General features: G+C 39.3%; 1 protein-coding gene across 1 annotated transcript in view; it reads left to right on the top strand.

Moving 5' to 3' along the window:
* The window catches only part of BMPR1A (bone morphogenetic protein receptor type 1A), a 58545-nt gene extending 30684 nt beyond the window's left edge, over nt 1–27861 (top strand). The window contains exons 3-12 of the mRNA XM_077746478.1: nt 4576–4738; nt 6663–6765; nt 10730–10826; nt 10990–11089; nt 14669–14813; nt 18644–18836; nt 20348–20645; nt 22759–22934; nt 23965–24095; nt 24179–27861. Of these exons, the coding sequence (XP_077602604.1) occupies nt 4576–4738; nt 6663–6765; nt 10730–10826; nt 10990–11089; nt 14669–14813; nt 18644–18836; nt 20348–20645; nt 22759–22934; nt 23965–24095; nt 24179–24304 (1532 nt within the window). The 3' untranslated portion in view covers nt 24305–27861. The remainder of the gene's footprint in view (nt 1–4575; nt 4739–6662; nt 6766–10729; nt 10827–10989; nt 11090–14668; nt 14814–18643; nt 18837–20347; nt 20646–22758; nt 22935–23964; nt 24096–24178) is intronic.
* The last annotated feature ends 124 nt before the right edge of the window (nt 27862–27985 follow it).

The raw sequence follows: 27985 nt of genomic DNA on the forward strand, positions 1-27985 counted from the left end.
CACATGAGCCACTCAGGCACCCCTCTCCTGCCCCTCCCCAGCAGACTTCCTTCTAACCTTATTGGCCAGAATTAATGTATGCTTTTGTATAAACAATGGCAAGGGGAATGGAACTAAAATTGTTGGATTAGACAAAACAATTGTCTCTACTGAGAGCAGGTCTGTGCTTCCCTGAATCACAGGAGGAAGAGTAAATACTTAGAAAAAGATGTTGTGTGTGTGCATGTGTGTGTGTGCATGGGCGCACACATTGCCAGCAAGGTAAAGGGGAGAACACCTAATAGCATCTCTTGCAGGGTACCACATTTGTCTACCTGACATCAGACATCCCCTTCTCGCGTGTGTATACTACAAGTGCTGGTTTTGATAGAAATATTCAATTCTTCCTCAAAGGAATATATATAACCCAGAAGTTTATCCACGTGATGCACTCAACCACTCATCCAGGACTCGTGGACAGTATGTAGCCTTGTCCTTCAGGTTCACATGTGCCTCTTCATGGTCCAGCAGTATGTGGCTAAGGGAGAGATTGTCGGTGCCCAGCACACCCAGTATTTAGTGATGAGGAAGAAATAGGATGAGTGCTATATAAACTCCCATTCAGAGAAAGATGACCTGGAAGCAGCCATCAGTACTCACTGCTCCATAGCACATAGATTAAGGAGCACTGTTACTGATCACTTTGTACGTGCAGTGCATTGATGTCCCATTGGTCTGTCCAGCTCTCCTAACCTTTTGCTTTCTGATTCCTCTTCTAGACATTCTGCCTTAAGGACAGGAGAGGAGTTTCTTGGCTTTGAACAAGGGAAGCCCATAGATTACTAGGAGAATTAGAAAAATTATTTAGCCAGGAATAAAAATGTAGTAAAATCAGGGGCACTCGGTGGCTCAGTTGGTTAAACATCTGACTTCAGCTCAGGTCAGGATCTTGCCTTTTGTGTGTTTAGTCCCTGCGTCAGGCTCTTGCTAACTGCTCAGAGCCTGAAGCCTGCTTCAGATTCTCTCTCTCCCTCTCCCTCTGCCCTTGCGTTACTCATTCTCTGTCTCTCTCTCTCTCAAGAAATGAATAAACATTTTAAAAAGTGTAGTAAAATCACTGATGCCAAAAATTACCATTAGTGACAAAGGAACAAGCCTATATGCAGTCACTTGTATCTTTTAGGTATTTGTCTCCATATTCATATATATTTGTGTTTTTTTCTGAGCTGTTTCACTTGAGCACGCAAACTTTAAATATTTTTTTGCATGTGTTTGTTTTGAAATGCATCCTAGAGCTTCAGCCCAGACCCCATAATTTTATGCCACTGTAAATGCAGGACTTGAAAGAGATTGGCAAATTCTAGGAATTGACAGAAGACCTGCATGCCTGAGCATGGTGGAGAATGAGTGCTGTGAGTTGATGTTGGAGAGGTACAGAGAGTCCAAATCCTGCTGGCGGTAGGCATGGTGAAGTGAAGATATTCCGAGTGCATATGGAGCCGTTAGTTGGTTTTAAGCAAGGGAGTGACAGGATCAGATTTATGTTTATAAGATAACTCTGGGTCCTGTATGGGAAATAGCTGGGAGAGGCCAAGAACAGAAGTAGGGAGGTCAGTATAGAGATTCTTATCTCGGAAGTGACATGGCATGATGGGCCCAGATAATAGCAGTGGAGCTGGAGAAAAATGGAAAAACTTGAGCTCTCTTTTGGAGATTGAGCCAAACGACCTGGGGAGACAAGTTTTAAGAGAAGAGTCAAGAGTTCCATTTTGGACAAGCCTATTTTGAGATTACTTAAGCAACTCAAGGCTGGAGGGGCAAATCTAGGAACCATAAACAGAGATTTGCTTCAACTGTGGGAATGGATGCTCTCACCTAGGAGATGGTACAGAGAGGTTGCTGGTACCTATTTTTCTTTGCATCTAGGCCTATATTTTGGGAAATCTTATAACTTGAAGTTACAGCCTAGTTTTTATTGCTTTTGACACCCAGGCTGAGTTTGTGTTACAGGCTCCTTCCTTTGTTTACCTTTATATTGTATCCCTGTTCCCACTGTGTTTATCTGTATGCTCATCAACCCCTCCCCCTCACTGCCCTCCAAGTTTCCCAAGGACTAGATCAGTTTCCAGCATTCAGCAACTTGCCCGCACATAGCTGGCCTCTAATTAGTGTTTTGTAAAATAAATATTTGAAGTAATATAAATCCCAGATGCAAATTATTATAATTAGGATTTTTTTATTTCCTAAATTCAGATAGTGTTTTTGGAAATTATGTGTATTAACCATCACAGAACTTTGCACATTCTAGGTATTGGTGATCTTTAAGTACAGTATGATCTTTGTAATTGAATAATATCTTCATTTGTACCTTATTTTATATTTAATCAAGCCCTTTATTACATATTCATTTCCTCTATATATAACTTCTTGAGTTGAATCAGGAAGGAATTATTATCACTGTTTTTTAGAGATAGAGAATGAGGTTCAGAGAGTACCATCTGTGGACATATTTGGGTGTTGTATCCTTAACTTCTCACTGTTATTTCAGTGTCATTTCTATAACACTACCACTTTCTCTGTGTATCAATAGACTTTTGAAAAATTAATTGCATGTGGTATATTATTTTTTTTCTCCATACTTAAACGGATGCTTCCTTCTGTTATGTGATGGATTTGAAAGCTGGTTAAGAGACTTCAGGTGTCTCATCCTGGAGTCTTACTCAGTAAATGAGTCCTGGAGAAGTGATGGCTTGTCCATGGTCATCCAGTGAACTTAACTGTGGTATGACCATAGTAGGAGAAGAGGAGACCACAATCCAAGGCTCCTTGTTTTTTTTTTTTTTTTCTTTAGGAGAGAGAGAGAGACAGCGTGAGCAGGGGAGGGTCAGAGAGAGAGGGAGTGACAGACTCTGAAACAGGCTCCAGGCTCTGAGCTGGCAGTCAGCACAGAGCCCGACGCGGGGCTCGAACCCGCGAACCGCGAGACCATGACCTAAGCGAAAGTCAGACGCTTAACCGACTAAGCCACCCAGGCGCCCCGAAGGCTCCTTGTTTTTAGCCTAATGGATTTCTTCCTTTCTTGGCCACTACCCTCCATTTTTTTATTTTTGCAGTTGACATTGCTAACATAAATGAGGTCTTTAAGTTTTGTTATCACTTTAAAGGATTAAATAAAGATTATTAAAATTCAAGGCATGGAGGGGCACCTGGGTGGCTCATTCAGTAAGTGTCCAATTCTTGATTTCGTCTCAGGTCATAATCTCAGAGTTTGTAAGATTGAGCCCTGGGATCCTGATTGAGGCTCTCTCTCTTCCCTTCTCCCCGCTCACTCTCTCACTCTCTCTCAAGATAAATAAACATTAAAAAAAAAGTTCAAGGCATGGAATCAGTAAAATTTAATTAGCACATTCTTTTCCTGTTATCAGTGTGTGTATGTGTGTTACATTTTCTCTCTTCAGTAGTTCATCTCACCAGTATGGCTAAATTTAAAGTCAAGTCCACATTATGCTTGAACCACTTATTTAATGTTACAGTGAAATGTTGTTTATGCACAGTTCTCTTAATAATTTATACCTGTTTGGCTCTACATTTTATTCCTTGGAGGTCAACCCTACAAGGAATAGGCTAGCCAATTTCAGCTGATTCAGAGGGAGGGAGGAATTACTCACCCATTTTAAGAAGTTCTGTTCTGCTTTCAGCTTGAAAAATTCAGTACCAAATATGACAGTATCTGTCATTTGAGGCTGCTTGACTCTAATGCATGAACACAGTTCTATTTTCATAAGCTAACTACTGCCCTACAGTAACCTTCGGTTTTTGGCAGCATAGTCTGGATTCGAACCAATGACCTTGAGATCAAAGGCACCAGATAATATGATTAGTCCCCATGCTCTCACAATACCCTTACTTAAGCAATTAAAGTCCAAAGTGAGATGCTTAGTGACTCCACTTCCACATAGAGGCACAAATGGAGGACTTCTTTTTTTAAGCTAGTCCCAAGTTTTGAGACAAAGAGCTTAAGAACCATAATTTGTGTATTTTTTTTTTTTGAAGTTTATTTATTTTGAGAGAGAGTGAGAGAGCATGCAAGTGGGGGAAGCGCATAGAGGCAGAGGGAAAATCCCAAGTAGGCTCCTCTCTGTTAGTGCAGAGCCTAGTACAGGGCTCAGTCTCACAAACCCTGAGATCATGACCTGAGCTGAAATCAAGAGTCAGACTCTTAACCAACTGAGCCACCTAGGTGCCCCTTAATTTGTGTATTTTTTAATAATTGGAAATAATCTCAGCCTTCTCTGAGATCACTTCCCATTTTGTACCTTTCTTACAAGTTATGACCATATTGTACGTCTGCCACTTTGTCTCCCATTGGTGTAAAACTTGTGACATAATCCTCTCCATATGTCCCATAACACCTATAACTCTGTGCATAAGAGGTTATTAACAAATGTTAAATGTATGAATGAAGTGTATTTTTAATTAAACACATTAGCTGCCACTACTTTAATGAGAAAGCTTAGACATTTCTCGTTGAAAATTGAAATGGAAGAATTAGCTTTTCAGAAATGGTGTTTTCACAGATTTCATATTTGAACACAGGGCAGAATCTGGACAGTATGCTCCATGGTACTGGGATGAAATCAGACTCTGACCAGAAAAAATCAGAAAATGGAGTAACCTTAGCGCCAGAGGATACCTTGCCTTTTTTAAAGTGCTATTGCTCAGGACACTGCCCGGATGATGCTATTAATAACACATGCATGTAAGTACTTTATGCAGTCCTTACAGTTATGAGAATAGGATTGCATTTAGTGCTATTTTAAGAATTGTTTACATTGTCTAATAAGGTTTTTTTGCTTTAATTTTATATGATATCTTTTACAAAGAACCAAAAAGCTTCTTGTTTTTTGTATGGGAACATTTGGTACTATTAAATGATTGATGTTTCTTTTCTCAGAGTTAACATTGTAATATAGCTTTTTAAAGGAAATTGAAGGAATCTGGTATTTGTCTAACATTATGAGTTTATGTAATGATCTTTTTACCATAAAGTTTACTGATACTTCCTGTAGAAAATTTAGAGATTACCCCCCCCCCCAAAAAAAACCCTCACTCAAAATCTTGTAATTCTAGGGGCACCTGGGTGGCTCAGTCGGTTGAGCACCCGACTTCAGCTCAGGTCATGATCTCATGGTTTGTGGGTTTGAGCCCCACATTGGGCTCTGTGCTGACAGCTCAGAGCCTCGAGCCTATTTCGGAATCTGTGTCTCCCTCTCTCTGTCTCTGCCCCTCCCCCACCCATGCTGTGTTTTTCTCTGTCTCAATAATAAACATTTTTTTAAAATCTTGAATTCTAAATTGGTTGAAATATTTTACAAAAAGATAGGCTTGATATTGTGATATTTAATTAGTTTTATATTATTTTCTTACAAGTGAGCTCCCAGTTCAATTCTGATCTATATAACCATTTTAATTTTCCTATTTAATTATATGTTAACTATCCAGGCATTGATATATGATCATGTAATTCTGTTCCATATTGTTTGGGGACACTGAAGAATTGGCTTACCAGCCCAAAAAAATTCCCTGAACAACTGGGTCTCATCAGTTAATTGTCTTCCTGTTATGAAAATTATAATGTCCTGTTTTTGTATTTTACTAATAATTGTATGCTCTTTGAATATAACCAAATAGAAAGCAAAAAAGCATATGTAGAAAATACTGAAATTATATGACAGTTCATCATGTCTTAAATTTGTTGTTTGTCCTCTGGTGGTGGTTGAATTTATTGTGACAGACTGAGTAATCTCTCACAGAGGAGTGGTGCAAATAATTTCTTGCTAAACTTCTTGTCTACAGTGCGTGCCTGATGTATGTGTGGGCTCTGTGTGTGGGCTGGTAGTGGGTTAGTAACTCAGAATACGACTAAATCATCAATTTTAACAGAATTTTGTCCCACACTTAGCATTTTCTCCTTACAAATAGTTAGTAATTCTGCAAGATTCTCTTAAGTAGAAGCAATATATTTACTGATATATGAACAACAAGTTGGAGCACCAAAAAAACTGTTAGAATTTCATGTCTTCCTACCTGTTAAAGTCTAAATGAATATATTAGGGGCAAACTCCAACATACTAATACAAAAATGATAACTTCTAAGTTTCTTGAAGCTATTCAAAAGTTATCCCTTTCCACGTATCACGCTCAATAAAACACACCTCTCAGGATCTTAGCCAGTTTGTTCTCCCAAATATATTTTTCTTTGTCATTTAGTTGTGTTTCATAGAAAAGTTGTTCATATTTGTTGTCTCGGGTATGTGAATATTGAAAATCATATGGGTAAACAAGGCAGTCCATTTTTAAGTATTTTTTTTAAATTAAGACTTTTTTTGGTAAAATGCTATAAATCAGCTTTCTGTGATCACATGACTATGATTAGCAAAGAGAAGTTACATGATAATTTATGTTTTAATGAAAATCCTTTTCCACCTTGGACCTTGACAGACATGAACTCTTTCATTTGCCTGAAAACCCATAGAGTTCTGCCAATAAAGGCAAATGCAGTTTTAGTTCCAAAAACAAGGTACTGAAGGTCATCAGTACCCAGTTACATTCAAACTGAGATTTAATTGGTACTTTCTGATGTGAAATTATGTTTTTTGGTTTTTGGGGTTTTTTTCTTTCAGAACGAATGGGCATTGCTTTGCCATCATAGAAGAAGATGACCAGGGAGAAACCACATTAGCTTCAGGGTGTATGAAATATGAAGGATCTGACTTTCAGTGCAAGGTAAGATCTGATTTGGGGCCTGTGAAATAAAGAAGGGAGGGGTCACATGCAAAGTATTCACTTCTGCAGGAGAAGCGTGCCAGGTCTGCACATCACGGTGTGTTCTTGTAAACCAAGTATATTGAGGGAAGCTTAGCTCTTACTTCAATAGTACGACTGTGGTAATTGAAGTTCCAGATTATTTTACTTTAAAAAAAAAATGTTTAAATCATATCCTGTTTCTAAATTGTCCTGACTGCAAAAAATGTTACGGTATCACCTATGGATTATAAAATTGACTGGAAAGGCTTGAAGGTGATGGGCAGTAGCCTTTGTATCCCTCTGAGACAACGTAGAAACATTAAGTCCTTGTAAGGACATCTCAGTGGAGTTATTTTAGCAGCAGCAGCAGCAGCAGCAGCAGAGGCATCCGCGGGCTGGTAATGAAGAGTTTATGAATACCCTGATGGCTCTTGGTTATAAACCTAATCTCTTCAAAATCCCATATAGTAATTTTGCCCTAGGGATTCTTCCAGCTTCAGATAGAACGATTTGTACACAGATTTAAGCTTTGACTATTTTAGGAAATTATTCACATTATTAAGAAATTCTTAGGATTGATAGAAACTTTAAAGGATATATGTTCCAGTCTCTGCTTAAGTTTGGGATCTATATGCGCCCTCTACCCATCTCGCTCCCCCTACGCACACATATATTGCATCCCATCTGTTTGCTACTTTTCTTTTTAATGTTTATTTTTGAGACAGAGAGAGAGCGCGCAGGGGAGGGTCAGAGAGAGAGGGAGACAGAGGATCCAAAGCAGACCCTGCACTGACAGCAGAGAGCCTGATGTGGGGCTTGAACTCACAAACTGTGAGATCATGACCTGAGCTGAAATCAAGAGTCGGATGCTTAACCAGCTGAGCCACCCAGGCGCCCCTCATCCCATCTGTTTTCTAGGTGTGACACCTCTAGTGACAAGGGCTCATTACCTCCCAAGACCATCTCTTTCATCTGTACTAATGACCTGACATGATCCTTAGAAAGCTTTTCCTCCTGATGACTACAAATCTCTCCCTGCCCCTTTGGGCCAAATCTAAAGCCTCTTTCAATATGACAGCCCTTTACTATGTGAAGGAAGTTTTTGGTCTGTTTATGTACTGCTGCGTTCCTCCCCATTCCTCTAGCCTTTGCCCAGAGAAATGATAGCTCACAGTCCCCTCCACTGCTCCATGTCTGATCAGCTTCATAGTTACTCCGGTTTCTCAGTGTAATGTGCAAAATTGAGTGTGGTCTGAATGNCAAGCCACGCTTCGGGCTCTGTGCTGATACCTAGCTCAGAGCCTGGAGCCTGTTTCAGATTCTGTGTCTCCCTCTCTCTCTGACCCTCCCCTGCTCGCTCACTTGCTCTCTCTCTCTCTCAGAAATTAAAAAAAAAAAAAAATAGAGCCAGGTCTCATGTTAGACACTGGATTGTTACACCACATTTTTGAAACATACTGAGCTTCCTGTCAGCTGAAATCCACGTCTTTCACTCATGCTACTGCTGAACCACATCTCTTACATTCTTTATTGATTCTTTGGTTTCTTGCCACAAATAAGAGGATGGGAATGGAGTTTTGTTAAATTGTTACATACTTGTCTATGTTAAATGTTACCACATTAGAATTAGTCCTTTGCTGTAATTTGTCAGTATTGGGGGGGGGTGATAATTTAATTATTTCTTGCAGTTTTATGCCATTTGCATGTTTATAAGCCACACGTTCTGTACATTATTTACTCACTAAAAATATTGAAGGAAGAACTGGTTAGAGCAGTGAGCTCAGCAGTAATAACCAGTATCTTGCAGGCCCCTAAAGTAGGCATTTCAAATTGATTTCACTAATATAAATTAGTTGTTAAACTTCACAATCTGTAGTCTTTAAAAAAAAGAAACAAAGAAAGAGCATAACACTTTGCTCTTCAGTTTCCAACACTTTTTCTTTCTAAACCCTTCCTGTCACACCTGCCTTCCAGCCCTCTCCCAGGTGTTGTCTTGCTGGGGTGTGACCACGAGTGCAGACGCTCACCAAGAACATAGAAGCCCCGGAGGGTCTCTTCCTGCGTCTGGGAGAGCAGCTCCCATATAACGGTGCCTTTTCCTTGTCCTCCATCACCTGCTGGTTTTCAGCAACACATCCATCGCTTGGTGGTCTTTGTTCTAGCATTACTGGAGAAAGCCTTTCTTGGTTTATTTTTTTTACATTTTCTCTTCTGCAGGGCTAAGCTCATTTTGAACGGTAGCCTTCCTGCAACTGTTCTTAGATTTCATAGTCCTTATATTCACCTTCAGTTATGTACTCTCCATTCCGTCCTCCATGTGAGTGTTCTCGATTAGGGATTATTTCAGAGTCACCTGTAAAATTCCTAAGATCTCTCTTTTCTCTTTCTCTTTATGATCATTTAAAAGTAAAAGTGTTTGAGGGCACCTCGGTGGCTCAGTCGGCTGAGCGTCTTCTGACTTCTTCTCAGGTCGTGATCTCGTGTTCATGACTTTGGGCCTTGCGTCGGGCTCTGTGCTGACAGCTCAGAGCCTGGAGCCTGCTTCAGATTCTGTGTCTCCCTCTGTCTCTGCCCCTCCCCTGCTTGCGCTCTGTCTTTCTGTCTCTCAAAAAAATAAAATAAAATGTTAAAAAAATAAGTAAAACTGTTTTAACGTTAAAAATTTAGTTAAAGTGGAAAACTTGTGCTTTTGGAAGTTGCCAGATACTCTCGACCCATCTTCCCTGATAGAATCTCAAGTCATGGACTCCTATTCATTCACCTTTTTAATGTAATACTTGATTATACTGAGGTTTTTCCGTTCTGGCCATCTCATACTTTTCTTAACAGTCAGTTTCTGCTTATATTCTTGCTACTTTTATAATGACAAGCAGTTCCTTTCTGTTACTATTTTGGTCCAGAATGGCAGTTTTCCCAGGCAGTGCTGAAATGTCAGCATTCAAGTCAATAACTTGTCAAGTACTGTAGCAGTCAAGTAAAACTTCACACATAATTGTTGATGTCTGTTCTCTTGACTAGTCTTTTCTTGTGCTCATTTTCTGATCTGTTAGGGACACATCTCCTATCTGGTCAGTAGTCTCAAAGAAACTCTCACGAACATGGCTTCTGCATTTTGCCTTTGTCCTCACCACATCTGCTTTAACTTGCTTCTCCATGGGGTCCATTAGTCTCAACATAGTTGTTTTGTGCAGACTCCATGGTATCTTCTACCTACTTGACTACTTTTCTTCACGTCTCCTTTCTTTAGACTACGACACCCTCCACTTAAGTCCTCTCGATGCGCTGTGACATCCTGGGCACCCTGCTAGTTCATCACTGTGATAAAATGTATTACCCATATTTTTTAAGAAAAGACCTCATGACTTAGATTTTTACTACAAATGGGTGAATAGTAATACATTAAGATATACCAAAGTTTTGGTGAAAAATACTTGTGAACTTTTGTTTATAATGTAGTTATAGTCCAGTGTTTCAACACACTGTCCACATACTCTCCTTAAGAAAAACCATCTTACGGGGCGCCTGGGTGGCTTAGTCGGTTAAGCGTCCGACTTTCGCTTAGGTCATGATCTCGCGGTTTGTGGGTTCGAGCCCCGCGTCGGGCTCTGTACTGACTGCCAGCTCAGAGCCTGGAGCCTGTTTCAGTCTGTGACTCCCTCTCTCTCTGACTCTCCCCTGCTCACGCTGTCTCTCTCTCTCTCTCTCTCCTAGAAATAAATAAAACATTAAAAAAATTTAAAAAAAAGAAAAGAAAAACCATCTTACAATCCTTATAATACTATCTCAGCACAAATCATTTTTGATAATTTTTTTAACACATAAAATTTGCAGGTCCTTTTCACTCAACAGAGTTAGAAATTGTATTTATGAGTATTTTAAAAAATCTTCATTCTCACCTGAAAATATCAAGCCATTTTTAATTTTATCCTTCATCTTCCTCTAGGATTCACCAAAAGCACAGCTCCGCCGGACGATAGAATGTTGTCGGACCAATTTATGTAACCAGTATTTACAACCTACACTGCCCCCTGTTGTCATAGGTAGGTTCGCCGAGGGGAGCGCGGTCGTGATTTTCAGTAAAATATTTTCTCTGATTTTGACAATAAGCGAGCTTTCTAGAATTTAACACTTCGAGTTATTTTTCTCCTTTCATATGTGACGGAGAAGTAATATGTGTACTTTGTTGTTCACTTCCCTCATCAGGTCCATTTTTCGATGGCAGCATCCGCTGGCTGGTTGTGCTCATTTCTATGGCTGTCTGCATAATTGCGATGATCATCTTCTCCAGCTGCTTTTGTTACAAGTAAGATCATTACTTCGATAGAAAATATTTTGTTGAATATTAGATATAAGTAGTGCTTTAAAAGCCAACGGGTATATGTTTTAGACCGCTGAGTGTACTTCAGACACCATTAACATGTGTTCTCTGGTTCTATCTTCTTTAACTCACCAGATGATAGTTTTCTTAAGGAAAAAGAGGACCCTACTACTAATCAGTTAATTGAACCCAACTTTATACTTCTTGTTTTGTTCATGAGTACTTAGGGTCTTTCTTATTTATGGAATATTGAACTTCTTGTATCTGAATGTTTAAAATCTGTCCCAGCAAGACAACTGCATTATCTTCCTTTAGTTACTTGGGGCTTCACAATGGTTTGTGGTTAGTCGTGATCTCAGAAGACAGGTGCCAAAAGAAAAGAGGAATAAGAGGAGGGGATAAGCTTCAGTAATAAAGCATTCTCTTATTGGCATATAGACTGAGTGATCAGTGCAATAGGATCCTAGACCTACAAATAGACCCCAGGATATAAGTATATTTGGTATATGGTAAAGGTAACATTCCAGATCACTGGGGGAAAGATGGATTATTTGATAAATAGATTTAGTAGTAGGTAGCTATATAGAAAAGCATGAGGGGTATCTAGGTGGCTCAGCTGGTTGAGAGTTGGTTGACCCTTGATTTTGGCTCAGGCCATGATCTCAGGTCGTGGGATCAAGCCCCGCGTCAGACTTCATGCTGGGCGTGTGGCCTCCTTAATTGTTTTTCTTTCTTTCTCTCTTTCTGTCGCTCTCTCAAAAAAAAGAAAAAGATGAAGTTCAGTCAGTAGCCTACATTGTAATAAGTTTTACCCATCACGGATCTAGACATATATAACATGAACTGATTAAAGCTCTGGAACAGACCATAGAAAATTTTAAAAAATAATCTGTGTGGAGGACCTGCCACTGACATAAAACTGAGAAGCAAAGAAAACTCCCCATACACAGGAATTAAAGCCTTAAAATTAAAAAAGAAAAAATGGTGTCAACTACATAAAAATAAAACTTTACTATGTGGCAGAAACCACCATAAACAGAAGACAAAGAGTGAAAAATATCGGTATCTCATATTACAAAGAGCAGATTTCTCAAATATAGAGAGTTTTTATAAATCAGAAACAAAAAACTAGGCAGTCCAGTGGGAAAGTAGGCCCCCCACTCTGAACGCGTGTTTATCTAAAAGGAAATATTTTATTTAACAGCTCTTTAAAGAAAAATACAAAGATCACTCAAGAATATTCACAATATGAAAAATAGAAATTAAACTCCTACTGAGATACTGTTTTCCACCTGTAGTGCTAGCAGAAATTCTTAGATAAAGAGGCAGATCAAGCATGCTTCCTTTTGCTGCCTCCAGTAAAAAAAGCCATAAAGAGTTTTTAATTTCCGTGTCCAGCTAGGACAAGGAGAAAGGGATATAAGGTAACAGCAAAAATAAAAAACCTTTGGAACTTGGGAAGCTTTTGGATGAGTAGTAAGTGACTTTGCAGACCTATACAATCAGACTCCTCAGCTAGAAGTTGAGAAAGTCGAAGTGCACCCAGTTTATACTATAGAATCCCCCAAGAAGCTCGAGAATGGGCAGCACCAGTTACCGCTGGGAGTAAAGCTGAGAGTGGCGGTAAAAGCAAGAGGATTGCTTGAAAGTCTAATTTTAGAAAGTCAGATGATGTGTTAGTTATGCAATACTCCATTAGGAAATTACTCCCAAACATAGTGGCTTAAAAGAGCCAATTATTATCTCTCACTGTGGGTCAGAAATCCAGGAGTGACTGACTGCACATCAGGATCTTGATAACGTCCAGTCAGATGCCAGCAGAGGTTGTGCTCACCTACAGGCTTGACCAGAGCTGGTAGATCACCTTCCAAGGCATGTCACTTCTGACGCTCACAGGTTGACAAGGGAGCTTAGTTTCTCTGATGCAAGCACCTCTACAGAGCCGCATGAGCATCCTTGCAGCATGAAGCCTGACCTCTTCCTCCTAAAGTGAGTGATTCAAGAGATCAAGGTGGAAGCTGCAATGCTGCTTACTGTCTAGACTCCGAAGTTACACTATCACTTCTGCCACATTCTGTTGGTCACACGGTTCAGCCCTAAAGCATTATAGAAGGGAGTGAAACAGGGACTTACATACCAGATGAGAATCGTTGTGGGCCATCTTGGATGACAAGTCCCACAGGTGTTGAGACCCCTACTCTTGTTCAGAACAGTCACCCGCACCATCTCCCTGACAGAAAGCTAGAAGTTTCCCTGGAAAGAACAATGATAAGATTCTTAGTTGTGGCATCCCATTATTGAGGATGAGATATTATAGTGAAAACATGGAGGTAAAGTGAACATTTACATACTGATTGGTGGGCCCCTCAACCCTCCCAGTACTCTGTTAGCCAGGCTTGTTCAGACAAGAGATAGGAAGAATCTTCTTGGGGAAATCTATCCAGCCCAAGAGAAAAAAAACCTAAATATACTGACCTCAGTGGGCCCAGTGAAACAGCCCTGGCAGTTATCTCACAGTGAAGCCTGTAATCAGTAAGCCCCCCTCATATATCAGTAGCTGCCAATGAGGCAGTGAAGGCACTAATCCCTGAAAAACAGGAGACAAATGAAGTGAGCCTTATGATTGCCCACCATACTGCCTGGAGAGAGTTTCTAGCTGTAGGGCATGTGACCCATTAGGCTCCAACAGGAGATGTAGCTGAGTCAGGGGTGTGGACAACAGCTGGAGTTCATATGACAGAGTACGAAAAAGGAGAGAACTTCACAGGGAAAGAACTCAACATCTGCAGAAGGTTCCTATCAAATATTCAGCTGAATCTCTATGAGCATGTACAGGTGAGGAAACTGCCTAAGCCTGGGTAAGCATGCCTGAGAAGACTGAAGGAAACAGTTCAGTGGTCACTCAACTCTGGGAATGGTGTCTGTTTCCACCACCTATGAGACTTGAAAACCTCAGAATTCACAGGTTAGAGTACTCAGAAGGATCTAGCTTCAGTATTGGGGAATAATTAGCCCTATACTAAACATGACATTGGTCCCACCTCAGAAGGAGTGTACTGTTTCCAAATAGTTGCATCCTAGAACCAAATTCAAGAATATTTAGAGGGGCGCCTGGGTGGTTCAGTTGGTTGAGCTTCCGACTCTTGATTTTGGTTCAGGTCATAATCCCAGGGCCAAGGGAATGAGCCCCACAGTGGGTTCCTCGTTGAGTGTGGAGCCTGCCTGAGATTCTGTCTCTGTCTCTCTCTGCCCCCCTCCCCCGTTCATGCTCTCTGTCTCTCTCTTTCTTTAAAATAAAAAATAATAAATAAGAATATTTAGAAGACTATAAAAACATCCAGCACCCAACAAGGTAAAATTCACAATACCTGCCATCTAGTCAACAATTACCAGGTTTGCAAAAATACAACCAATACAACCAATGATGAGGAATCAAAAAGATTAATTTGGATGTGATCCTGTCTGAAGAAAAGATGATGGTGTTGACAACCCCAAGATTTTTCTTAACCCTAGAACTTACAGTTTTGGAATTTTAATGTAGCTTATTTTCTGCTTTTTTAAAAGACATTATTGCAAGAGCATCTCAAGCAGACGTCGTTACAATCGTGATTTGGAACAAGATGAAGCATTTATTCCGGTTGGAGAATCATTAAAAGACCTTATTGACCAGTCACAGAGTTCTGGTAGTGGATCTGGACTACCTTTATTGGTAAGATAAAATGCAATACCAATATAAATGTTTTATCAATACAGAATTTATCATCATATGATCGTACACAGCATAATTGTTACAGAGTAGGAAACATTACTAAACACATTTTTTTCCTTCTTATTTAGAAAGATGGCTGCAGTAATGCAAAGAGAAATCAGTTAAACATAAGAAATATGAAACAAAAATAGAATAGGCAATTAAGAGCCCCAAACAAAATTACAGGGGGAAATGTGATCATGAAACGCTATATAAGAGTACAGAGTTAGCTCTCAAGTTTTGCTTTTAACAGCCAACTTGAAGAGGAATCACATATAAATTCTTTGCATCTAAGTTGAAACTCCTAGGTTGGGAGACGTAGAACTATTTTGAATTAGGGGCGCCTGGGTGGGTGGCTCTGTCAGTTAAGCATCTGACTTTGGCTCAGGTCATGATCTCACGGTTCATGGTTTCGAGCCCCGTGTCAGGCTCTATGCTGACAGCCAGCTTAGAGCCTGGGGCCTATTTCAGATTCTGTGTTTCCCTCTCTCTCTGCCCCTCCCCTGCTCACACTGTCTCTCTCTCTCTCTCTCTCTCTCTCTCAGAAATAAATTTAAAATTAAAAAAAAAAATATTTCGAATTAGTAAGTACTAGATATCCAGATATATTTTTAATTGTTTAATTGCATTTGTTTAAAGTAAATACATTGATCTCTGATTTTTAAATTTATTGACTTCTGTAATTGAATAGGAAAGGTAAAAGTAAAACTATCTTCATATGCAGACCACATGATTATCTACATAGAGAATCTCAAGGATGGTACCATAAAGTGAGTTCATCAGGGTTGCAGAATACAGAGTCACTGTACAAAAATAATTGAATTTAGGTGCACTGGCAACGAGTTGTCAGAAATTAAAATTTTATTTTAAAAAAGTGTTCTAGTGTTTATATTTTAGAGTATGCAAGCAGGGGAGGGGCAGAGAGAGAGGGAGACACAGAATCCAAAGCAGGCTCCAGACTCCGAGCTGTCAGGACAGAGCCCGATGTGGGGCTCAAACTCACATATTGTGAGATCATGACCTGAGCCGAAGTCAGACGCCCAACCAAGGAGCCACCCAGCGCCCCAGGAATTAAAAATTTTAAAGCAGTATCATTTAAAATAGCTTCAAAAGGCATCATCTGTTTTAGAGTAAACAAAATGTATGTAAGACCTGTGCACTGAAAATTAGAAACCATTGTCAAAAAATTAACAAAGCCCTAAATACGGGGAGATGGCTGTCCTGTCTGTGAATCAGAAGATTCACTACTTGATTTCTGGACTTACTATAAAGCTACAATAATCAACACAGTGTGACCCCTACATATAAGTAGGAATATCAGTGGAAGAGAATAGAGAGTATAGAAATGGATACAAATTCAGTAGGGAGAAAGTCTGTTCAGCAAACAGTGCAGGGAAGATTGGGTATACATTTGCCAAAAAGTATATCTCAACCCTTATTTCCAAATACAGAATTACCTTGAAGTGGAATCATAGACCTAAATATAAAAGTTAAAGTGTAAAACTCTTAAAATGTGTTAGAAAATCATTGTGACCTTGGGCTAAGCAAGGGTTTCTTAGCACACAAAAGGCACAAATAGTTTATTAAAATGATAAATTGGACTTTTTTTTAAAGTTTATTTATATTGAGAAAGACTGAGACAGTGCAAGTGGGGGAGGGGAGGGAGAGAGAATCCCAAGCAGGCTCTGTGCTGCCAGTGCAGAGCCCAACGTGGGGCTTGAACTCATGAAGCCGTGAGATCCTGACCTGAGCCAAAACCAAGAATTAGATTCTTAACCTACTGAGCCACCCAGGCGCCCCAGTAAATTGGGCTTTCTCAAAATTTAAGACTTTCCCTATTCAGAAGACACTTAAGCAAAGGAAAAAATAAGTCACAGACCTACGGTGCAGATCTGAAAGAATTTCTATTGCAGAATGTATACAGAACATTTATAATTCAGTAATAAGACTACCCAACTTTTAAAAAATGAACAGAAGATTTGAACAGATACTTTCCAGAAGAAGATAAAGGAATGGCAAAGAAGCACATGAAAAGGTGCTCAGCAGCATCAGGCAAATGCAAATTAAACAATGAAGCAAGACATTGCACATCCTCTCGTGCGGCTAATGCTCAGAACATGAAGTGCTGAAACGAGTGTAGATCAGCCAGACATCTCGTACATTGCCCATTGAAATGAAAATATTTCAGCCACCTTAGGAAACAGGTTGACAGTTGACTGAAAAGGTTAAGCATATACTTTCTGTACAGTGAAATTTCTTCCACTAAGTATTTACTGAAGAGATGCGCAGACATACCCACACAAAGGCCTGAATGTGAATGTTCACAGCAGCTTTGTTTGTAAGACATAGGTTGTAAACAACCCCCAAATCCATCAGCTGGTAAATGGGTAAACATATCCTGGTATATTCATACAGTGGAATACCACTCCTCTATTAAAAGAAACTACTGATACAGGCAGCAACAATACAGATGAATTTCAAAGGGTTTTATGCTAAGTGAAAGAAGCCAGACAAAAGACTATGTATTGTTTGTTTTCATTTATGTGATATTCTAGAAAAGGCAAAACTGTAGGGAAAGAAAACAGATCAGTGATACCAGGGCCTGTGGTGGGTGGGGAGGGGTTGACTTTCAAGAGCCAGGAGGGAACTTTCTTGGGTGATGGGAACATTCTGCATGGTAATTGTGGTATTGGTGGTTGCTTTACTGGATACATTTGTCAAAACACAGTCCTCAAGAAGAGTAGATTTTATTGTATGTAAATTATACCTCAATAATCCTGACTTTTTTAAAAGCTACAAAAGGATTCTGTAATAAATGATAAAGTAAGTCAGTTTAGGTATGCACAAAATCTAGTCCATTTTAACTGCATTTCCAACCTGGACCTTAGGGTTCTTATTAATTTAAAATGGCCACTAGTGCTTCTGGAAATGAAATGTGACAATTAATGTCCATCAGGTATTGCCCTAAACAAATCCTGAGATTCTGTGTGTAGGAGGGAAGAGTCCAAACAAATACCTGTATACATAATAATAAAGTTATAATTGTGAGAAGTGCGGCAGCTGTGAGGTATACGTGTGCTATGAAGGTGTTCACAGAGAAATGACACTCTTAAGTGAATTTTAAAAGTTGAAATAAGATAAGTAAGGTGTGGTGGGTGGGTGATGATGCAGGTGATGAGACTGGAGAGTCAGGCAGGGGCAAGATCCTGTAGGGTCTTCAGACATGAGTGCAAGATTTGTGACTGTCATTTAGGTTTTGCTGCACGATAAAGCATCCCGAGCTTAGTGGTCTGAAGCAGCAGCCATTTAGTATCCCCCATATTCTGTGGGTCTGCTGCAGTTCCTTTTCTGGGCTTGCTCGGCTGGAGCTGGATGCTCCCTGACATGACCAGGGCTTCCCATGGTATCGGTCAGCAGTCGCAGAGTCCCCCAGCATGCAAGAAAGGGCGAGCCCCAGAGCACAAATGCATTGTTCCGTTGTCGAGAGCAAGTCTCACGGCCAAGCCCAGAGTCTGGAGGAGACTCCCCAAGGGGGTGTGGACTAGGAACGGAATGATTTTGACCATTTTTGCAAACAGTCTGCCATATTGACCAATCTGTTAAGAGTGTGATTTCACAATGTATTATACATTGTTTCATCTACTTTGGAATACCTTATAAATTCTAACAGGGTGATCAATTGGTTGAGTATCTCATCCTTTTTGGTGGGATGGGCCATCAGACCACTTTCTCAGTCTTAGCAGGTTCTTTTCATCAGGAACTCCACAAACGTTTTACCTTTCTCTATGAAGGTGCAGCGAACTATTGCCAAACAGATTCAGATGGTCCGGCAAGTTGGTAAAGGCCGATATGGAGAAGTGTGGATGGGTAAATGGCGCGGCGAGAAAGTGGCAGTCAAAGTATTTTTTACCACTGAAGAAGCTAGCTGGTTTCGAGAAACGGAGATCTATCAGACAGTGCTGATGCGCCACGAAAACATACTTGGTGGGTATGCGTTTGGTTTCAGTCGGTTCTGTATTCTGATGGGGTGAGTGGGGCGTGGATGGGAAACCGCCACAGGGGCTCTGAAAACATGCATGAATTCACTTATGTGCGTTTGGCTAAAGGAAACCCAGGAGAATACAGCCGTTTGAATAAAAAACAATCCTGAATGCCCACCAACCACTTTATTTACTGTCCAACTAAGAAAACAAGAGTGAGTTTCAAACTGGAAGTAGTGCTAGTTTATTGGACTTACTCATCTAGTAACAAAACCCAAATTTTTTAAAGGCAATTTAAGCGGTTTTCTAGTATAGCTTTAACTATATGTACCTTTTTGCCTTTTGTAAACTAAACCACGCCCTCAGCTTCATTTACAAAATAGAAAGGTAATTTAGGTATGCTCTGATCAGTAGGGTACATCACCTCCTCTAGCTTTCGTGACTTTTCAGTTGCTATTTCCCTACCCTTTAATTTCGAGAGTGCATAGCACATTGCCACAAGTATTCCAGACACTTAACTGTTAGTTTCCTTGGGCTGTCATAACAAATTACCACACACTGGGTGGCTTACAACAACAAAAATTTATTTCCCAGAGTTATGGAAGCCAGTTTAAAGCGGGGGTGTCAACAGAGCCATGTTCTTTGAAGGCTCTGGGAGAGGCCCCTTCCTTGCCTCTTCCCAACTTCTGGTGATTGCCAGCAATTTTTGGCGTTTCTTGGCTTGGAAACCAAACTCTTGCTGTTTATTGTCATATGGCCCTTCTCCCCTGTGTGTCTCTGTCCAAATTTCCCTCTTCTTGTAAGGATGCTGGTCATTGAATTAGGGCACATCCTGATCTCATATGACCGCATCTGAATTTGATTACATCTAGAAAGATCCTATTCCAAATAAGGTCACATTTACAGGTACCAAGTGGACATGAGTTGATATTGGGGGGGTGCACTATTCAACTCAGCACTCACTGACCTTTTTCTGAAGGGAAAGAGGACAAGAAAAAAGAAGGGAAAGGAGCCCAGTATTATGGACCTGCCTGTCAGTGAGCCAGATGGAAAGGCAGATGTGATGAGCGATGAGGCTTGATGGGCAAATAGGAGTTGGTTTAATTAGGAGCAGACTCTTAGTTGAACATTGTAACTCTATTATTATAATGTGTCCACGTTTCAGTTTGAGAGCTCTTCCACATTCCTTCTTCTAGTAGTTCTCCCTGCATAGAGAATCATGTATATGGATAGCATCCCCCCAGGTTATTTTCTGATATGTGATCTTTTTCTTAGTGATATGCTTGTCATTTTCATGATTATCATTATGATTATTTTCAATGTATTACAGAATTGTAGAGGTGTATGTATAAATGGCAGGAAAAATTGGTAAGCATTCAAGAGATTTTGTTAGGCAAATTAAATTTTTATTATCTGTACATGCTCCCTAGGTTATTCTCAGTATCCTGAATGAACATTCATTATTCTTCCTACCTGCCTCTGATAACTGACCTTTGAAACTCATTAACTGAACAGGTTTTATAGCAGCAGACATTAAAGGTACAGGTTCCTGGACTCAGCTCTATTTGATTACTGATTACCATGAAAACGGATCTCTCTATGATTTCCTGAAATGTGCTACCCTCGACACCAGAGCCCTGCTCAAGCTGGCTTATTCAGCTGCCTGTGGTCTGTGCCATCTCCACACGGAGATTTACGGCACCCAAGGAAAGCCTGCAATTGCTCATCGAGACCTAAAAAGCAAAAACATCCTCATTAAGAAAAATGGAAGTTGCTGTATTGCTGACCTGGGCCTTGCTGTTAAATTCAATAGGTAAGTGGGTCTTTGCCTGCTGCTTTGAAATCATTTTAATCTCCAAAAGATATTTGCCTGTTTGGATTCAGGAGAGTGGAATTCCAAACATGTATTTGTACTCTCTTAGCTCCAGAAAGAAATAGTTGGGATTTTTTTTTGTCCTGGTGTTTTGTTTTTCTGTTTTGTTTTGTTTTTTACAAAAATTACATCCTCTTCTACATAATTCTTGATTTCCCACTTTTTACTGTCTTAACCATCATTCTGTTTCAGTTTATGTAGATCTGCTTCATTTTTTTAAGTTTCTTTATTTTAAAAATCGTTTTGATGTTTATTTATGTTTGAGGGGGAGAGAGAGAGAGGGGGAGAGAGAGAGAATATGAGCTGGGGAGGAACAGAGAGAAAAAGGGAGGCACAGAATCTGAATCCGGCTCCAGGCTCTGAGCTGTCAGCACAGAGCCCGACATGGGGCTTGAATTCATAGACTGTAAGATCGTGACCTGAGCCGAAGTTGGACGTTCAATCAACTGAGCCACCAAGTGCCTCAAAAGTTTGTTTATTTATTTTGAGAGAGGGCATGCACACACTTGTGGAGGAGGTGCAGAGTGAGGGGGAGAGAGAGAATTCCAAGCAGGCCACTGTGGGGCTTGAACTCATGAACGATGAGATCATGACCTGAGCTGAAACTAAGAGGCAAAGGTTTAACCAACTGAGCCACCCAGACAGACATCCCTGCTTCATTTTTTTTAACAATTTTGATAGAGTTTTCCATTATGTAGATGTACTTACTGTAAGTTTATTTCATCTGTGACCTAACTGATGGGCATTAAAGTTGTCTGTCACCATATTATTTTTTTAATGCTTTAATAAACATTGTATTTTACCCATTTATAATATCCTTGAACACTTGTACAAGTTATTTGTGGTGGATTCTTGGAGAAGGGTCTAAACAAAGAGTAGGTGCCTATTAAAGGAGAGTGTAATTGTGGGCTGCGCCTTCAGGGGGCGTGCATTGCTTTACAGTCCCACAAACGTATGCCGTTTCTCCCTCACCATTTGAAATTGTCAATATTTTTTAAATAGAATTACTAAATTGCTAGGAAACCATTGTAACTGTTTTAATATTGTTATAACTCTAGGATATAGCATCCAATTTACATTTCAGAATTTGTTTCAGATTGTACAATAAAAGTACTCCATCCGTCAGTCTGTCTGTAATAAACTAAATGTTGAAATGTCAGTCTTCTTCCCTAGTTGTTACAGTCTTCTGATCCTGTTGTTCTTTGCAGTTGGCTCAGAATACTCATCAGGTGCTGTTTAAGGAAACCGAAAATACATTATATTAATCTCAGTTTCAGAGTAGTTTCCAGAATCTGCTAGAATTGGGGGCTTAAAGCAACAAAGCATTCGTATCTTCCAACTCTAAAATTTAGTCCAAAATTTGAAAAACCAATAAACATCACTTATTACTGATTGTCAATATGATTATGTAAACATTACTCACAGTAGAACTACGTGGGTTGGACCCATAAAGAAGAAGAAAATGTAATCCTGTGCACAGAGATTGAGTTTATCACATGGGAATGGTAAAAACAAATGATTCCTCCATTTAGTTTCACATTCATTCATTCGGGGACATAATTATCTACCACTTTTTCTTATATTCAGTACTGTCCTTTTTCTTAAAGAGGCATTAAACTTGTTTGGTGACAAAACTTGAACTGATGTGTGAGGTATTTATTGTCTTTATCCAGAATAGTATGAATATTCATTCATACTTTGCTTTTCCCTGCAGATACAGGAATGATTTTTATTGAGCCCCTAGACCCTGCTGGGGTGTTATGTAATATGTAACATATATTTAAGGAGTATGTTACTTTTCTAAAGTCTGAAAAATGCTAAATTTTAAAATATATCTGGCCCAAGGAGTTTTGTTTAGGGAATGTGGAAATGTCAAATAGGTAGGTAGGTGTTTTTGTTTTTGTTTTTGTTTTTTTATATTTATGTATGGTTTGTGTGTGTGTGTATACATGTTCCCCTGGAACAAAGAGAGCCTGGCTTATAAAATGTGAAGAAAATAGAAGATAAATTATTTTCTTCCTGGCCCTTCACCTAAACATTGTCTTTGTTTCAGCGACACAAATGAAGTTGACGTACCCTTGAATACCAGAGTGGGCACCAAACGCTACATGGCTCCGGAAGTGCTGGATGAAAGCTTGAATAAAAACCATTTCCAGCCCTACATAATGGCCGACATCTATAGCTTTGGCCTGATCATTTGGGAAATGGCTCGCCGTTGTATCACAGGAGGTAAGACTTTAGGTCGTGTGTTTCCAGTTATGTTTATGCCCTCATTATTCAAAAAGTAACAGCTCCACTTATATAATTTAGGTGTCGTATATGTCAGGGATCCCAAGGCCACACCCATGTTCTGTGGTTTCACTGTAAGGACTCACAGGACTCCGCATACAGTTCTCCCCACAGCTAGGATTTATTATAGTGAAAGGATACAGATAAAATCCGCCAAGGGAAAAGGTGCACGGAGCAAAGTTCAGAGGAAATCAGGCACAAGCTCCCAGAAGTCCTCTCCCAGGGGAGTCACACAGGACGTGCTTAATCTCTCCAGCAGTGAGTTAGGGCACTTGTGAAATATTGTCATCTAGGAAACTTCATAAGAGACCTGGCACCCAAACGTATTTTTGGAGGCAGGTTACATGGGCACCCTCCACCTAGCAAGTTCCAGAATTCCAAACTCCTAGAGCGAGAACAGGTGTTCAGCATAAACCATATTGTTTGCACAAACCGTCTGGGCACAGCGAGTGGCCCTTATCATTCAAGAGAAGTTGTATATGCGTGTAGGAAACTGTTGACCCAGCAGGTTCCAGACACCGGGCCAGCGCCAGCCCTCCACACAGGCCTTTTCAGGACCGCAATCTCAGGCCTGCCATGTTAACTGTTCCCCACAAGTCATATTGTCTCTCTGCTGCAGAATGAAACAAAGCACAACAAAAAATAAAAACTGCATTCATTAGTAAGAACAATTATGTATGTAAATAATTAGAATAAAAATGAAGGTAAATGAGCATTACGCCTTACTTACATAGGTAGGTCCCCATGATACCTGGGGACCCTACCCTGTTGGAGGTAGAGGAAATAATTAGGCATGAAGAAAGAGAACATACATTTACTATTAAAAGTGAGTCATTTACTCTCTGTTTCTTTCCTTCTTTATGTAGGAATCTGTTATAACTCCCATAGTTGAGTGAGAAGTGCTAAGTAGGTTGACGTATTTTGTCCAGCCACCATTTTTGTGCCCACTGTGTTTTCTCACTCCCTACAGGGATAGTAGAAGAGTACCAGTTACCATACTACAATATGGTACCCAACGATCCATCATTTGAAGATATGCGTGAGGTCGTATGTGTCAAACGTCTGCGGCCGATTGTGTCCAATCGATGGAACAGTGATGAAGTAAGCGGAGCTACGTCCCCTGAAGTGGTTGGTAGGTGTCGTCAAAGATCTTCATGTGCTCACACATTCTCTTTACTTTTCAGTGTCTACGGGCAGTTTTGAAGCTCATGTCAGAATGCTGGGCCCATAATCCAGCCTCCAGACTTACAGCTCTGAGAATCAAGAAGACACTTGCCAAGATGGTTGAATCCCAGGATGTAAAGATTTGACAGTTAAACAGCCCTGAGGAGAAATTCTAGACTGCAGGACCTGTTTTCACCCAAGGAACAGGTGGAATTAGAGTAGAATAAGGATGCTAACTTGGTTCTCAGACTCCTTCCTCACTACACCTTCACTGGCTGCTAATATTAAACCTTTCAGTACTCTGTAGAATACAAGCTGGGAACTTCTAAACACTTCGTTCTTTATATATGGACGGCTTTATTTTAAATGTGGTTTTTGATGCCTTTTTTTTTATTGGGTTTTTATGAACTACATCAAGACTTCAATCCTGATTAATAAGTCTCCAAACTCTGGGTACTGAATTTCCTGTTCATAAAATGGTGCTTTCTGTGAAAGCCTTAAGAAGACAAATGAATTCAGCAGAGACGGAGAAATACACACTTTTGCCTTCTGCCTGAGGAAGTTTAATCTATTTGTACTCCACCTTTGTGAACAGCCTATGGATTATGATCTGTTGGGGATACTCCTTAGTTTATGGTAGTTTGTCATGCTTTGATGATGGTGTGTATACACACACACACAAACACACCAGGATTCTTCTGCTGCCATTCGAATTGGAAGGAAAGAATTTATGAACGCACAGGAAGATACTGGTGGCTGTTGGTTTTGTGCTTTAAAAATGCATTATCTGACCAAGATTCTCCAATCACGTAAAAGCCATTTATTTACCTTGCAAGTGAGCAAGCTTCTCTGCCAACTTTATTTTTTAACACAAAAGTTGATACAAAGGCCAAAAGAAGTTTAAAGTGTCTGTAAATTTGGTCTCTTTTCCTTTCATTACCATCTTTTTCTTCCTTCTTCCCTCCTACCCACTTCCTCTCCCCTCCCGACCCCTCCCTCCCTCCCTCCTTTCCATCTCTTTATTTTTGGTAATTGGTAACTCGTACTTTTGTCATGAGAATCCTCTTCTCCAAAGTTGGAACTTCCAATGCCATGAACCTTCTAAAGAAAAGCACTTCTTATTGAAGTGAACTACTAATTACTGCGTTTGATAGCAATGTAAGTGCCTATAACCATGCTCTATATTCTTTATTCTCAGTAACTTTTAAAAGGGAAGTTATTTATATTTTGTGTGTAATATGCTTTATTTGCAAAACACCTCCTTGACAACCATATTTTATATGTGTACATACATGCATACTGTAGAAACCAGCTCCTGTGACCTCACATCCCATTCGTAAGGGGAAAAAATGAAAACATCATCAGAAAAAAGTGTTAATAAAGTAGAATTACATATAAATTTTCAAAATTAATGCATTCAAAATCATATATCAAATCTAGGACTTTGTTATTTCAGGCATACACTTTCATAAAGATGCTGTCATCTCCTGTTTTCTTTGTGAAGGGATCCTCCAATTCAAAGTTTCTATTTCAGGGCTGATAGAAACTTATCAACAGCTATTCTGGGCATTTAAGTCATTTGGGACTTTTGGTTTTATGATTTCTGTTCCATAACTTGTGATGACAATGAAGAGTCAGACAAAAATAGTTCAGTATCGAGTGATATGACTATAGGCTGTGAAATGTCTATAGACATTACCTGTGTCTAGTCCAAAGAGCTGTTATTCCATACAGTGCTACAGATTTTATGCATGCCTTGTAATCCCAAGGAATAATTCTGATTTACTTAAACGTACACTTCTGTAATGCCTTTTACATGTTAATGGCTTATCCTGAACAAACAGCTCATGGGTGCAAAGAGTGAATAGGTTTTTTTAGTGTAACATAAAGCAAATGTGATTATATCACAGCATAGTTAAAAAATATTTAAAGGGGAGGAGTCAGAGCACATATCCATCCATTACCAAAAATCTGACTGGCGTTTAAGAATGAAACTCTAACGTATTGATCTATACATCAAACTTCACAAATTTGAGATTTTCCTGAACAGTTTTGACTGTTTAATAATTTTCATCTAACTTAATTCAAGTTTGAAGTGTTCGTCGGAGTCAGTAAATGTATATATTGATAGTATGCAATAACGTGCTCTTTCAGAATGTTCTCCCTGTGTCTGTACTGACAGATTCTAATCCATGTTGCCATGTGATTTAAGAACACTTCTGAGCTCTGATCATAATCTAAGGTTAACCATGCTTTATTTTTTATTGGATAAATTATAAATCATGAAAATTATTTGTCATCTTAATAACAAAGTATATAAAGAAAGGCAAACTCTATTCTTAGAGTTAAAATAGTGTGTGAGAGCAGACAATTACGGATAGTATGTAAGTAGAAGGCCACTATAATGATTTTTTTAAATAGATCTATGAAAAGTGGTATCAAGAATTAACTTCAGCAGCTTGTTCAATGAAAATATTTTCTAAGATAGCATGTTCTTTAAAAAGCAAATGATGTCATATTTGAAATACTAAAGTCCAAAAAATATGCATGAAACTTATTTTCTTCTTCCTACTCTCACTTTTCCATTTCTGAGTTCATCTGGTAAGTGAAATATTTAAAGGCTAAGAGGAAGTATTACATAGTACTATATAGTTAATTTATAAAACCCCAAGAGCCATTATTTGGTCCCACTTACAATTTAGCTTAAAACTAGTTTCTCTGGAAATGTCTTCACAAAAGATACTTCGGTCAACATTAGAAGTGCTTCTAAACTTAGAGAGTGGGCTATAGCTTTTGAAAATTATGTTCTCCAAAATGTGCCAGTTTTTTTATTTATGCAATCTAAAAATACTCAGTACCTTTTTTCTTTCATACGCTTTACTTCTGTTTAGAACAAAAACTGTAATACGACTTTTAAAAAATCATGTATCTCTTAAACTGGCCCAAGATCAAATTTGGTATTGGGATAATTTATTCCAGGCAAGATTTTGTAAATTAAATCACTTATGTTTCTTTTCATACATGTCATCTGGAAATGTTCCAGATACCTAAAATAACCTCAACAGGAGAAATACTAATTGATTTTCTTAAAAAGATTGTTAACAGCTCTTTTACTGTCGAGAGGGGTGGTATTTATTACTTGCTCGGGTCCGCGGTTAAAATGCGGTAGCAGTTCATCGTCTTGCCTCAGTGCTATACGAGAGTCACAGTGAGAACTGCACAGAGCGACATGTGCACTGACACCAAAGGGCGGTAGCACGTGAAGCCACATGCCATGATCATCCCATAAGGAGAGTATGTGAATACTGCTTTTGCAGAGGATTAAGTCTATTATTGTAATTTTAGCTTGTGCTCTGTACTATGCTTTCAGTGGTATTATTTAAGCCCTTTTAGTGACCATTGTCCTTGCCCACTTAAAAACTAAAATGTAGTATATATATTGTATAAAATGAAAATATCATTATAGCCTAATTAGGGAAGTTGTACATAGACATCGAAAGAAGGGTTAAAAATAAGCAGTTTTATTATGCAATTGTAAAACACCAAAAATATAGATTCATCTTTGATATGTAACACACTACATGTATTTTGTACAGCATCTGGTTTAAAAGGTGCCTTATTAAGTTTACCATTAATTGCTTTGTTCTATATATAGATTACATCCAATGTATCATTTTTAAGTAAATAACCTTATTTTAGTATACTTTAGTGATGTGTTTTGTGATAACTCTGCTCCGACTGTATCGTGTGTCAGAAGTCACATGTCTGGTGAAATTTTACAAGTTAGTGTATGTACGTGTCTCTGAGATGTGCATTTCAGCTTCCAG

This window comes from Crocuta crocuta, unplaced genomic scaffold (genome assembly GCF_008692635.1).
Source record: "Crocuta crocuta isolate KB4526 unplaced genomic scaffold, BGI_CrCroc_1.0 scaffold28, whole genome shotgun sequence".
Lineage (NCBI taxonomy): Eukaryota > Metazoa > Chordata > Mammalia > Carnivora > Hyaenidae > Crocuta > Crocuta crocuta.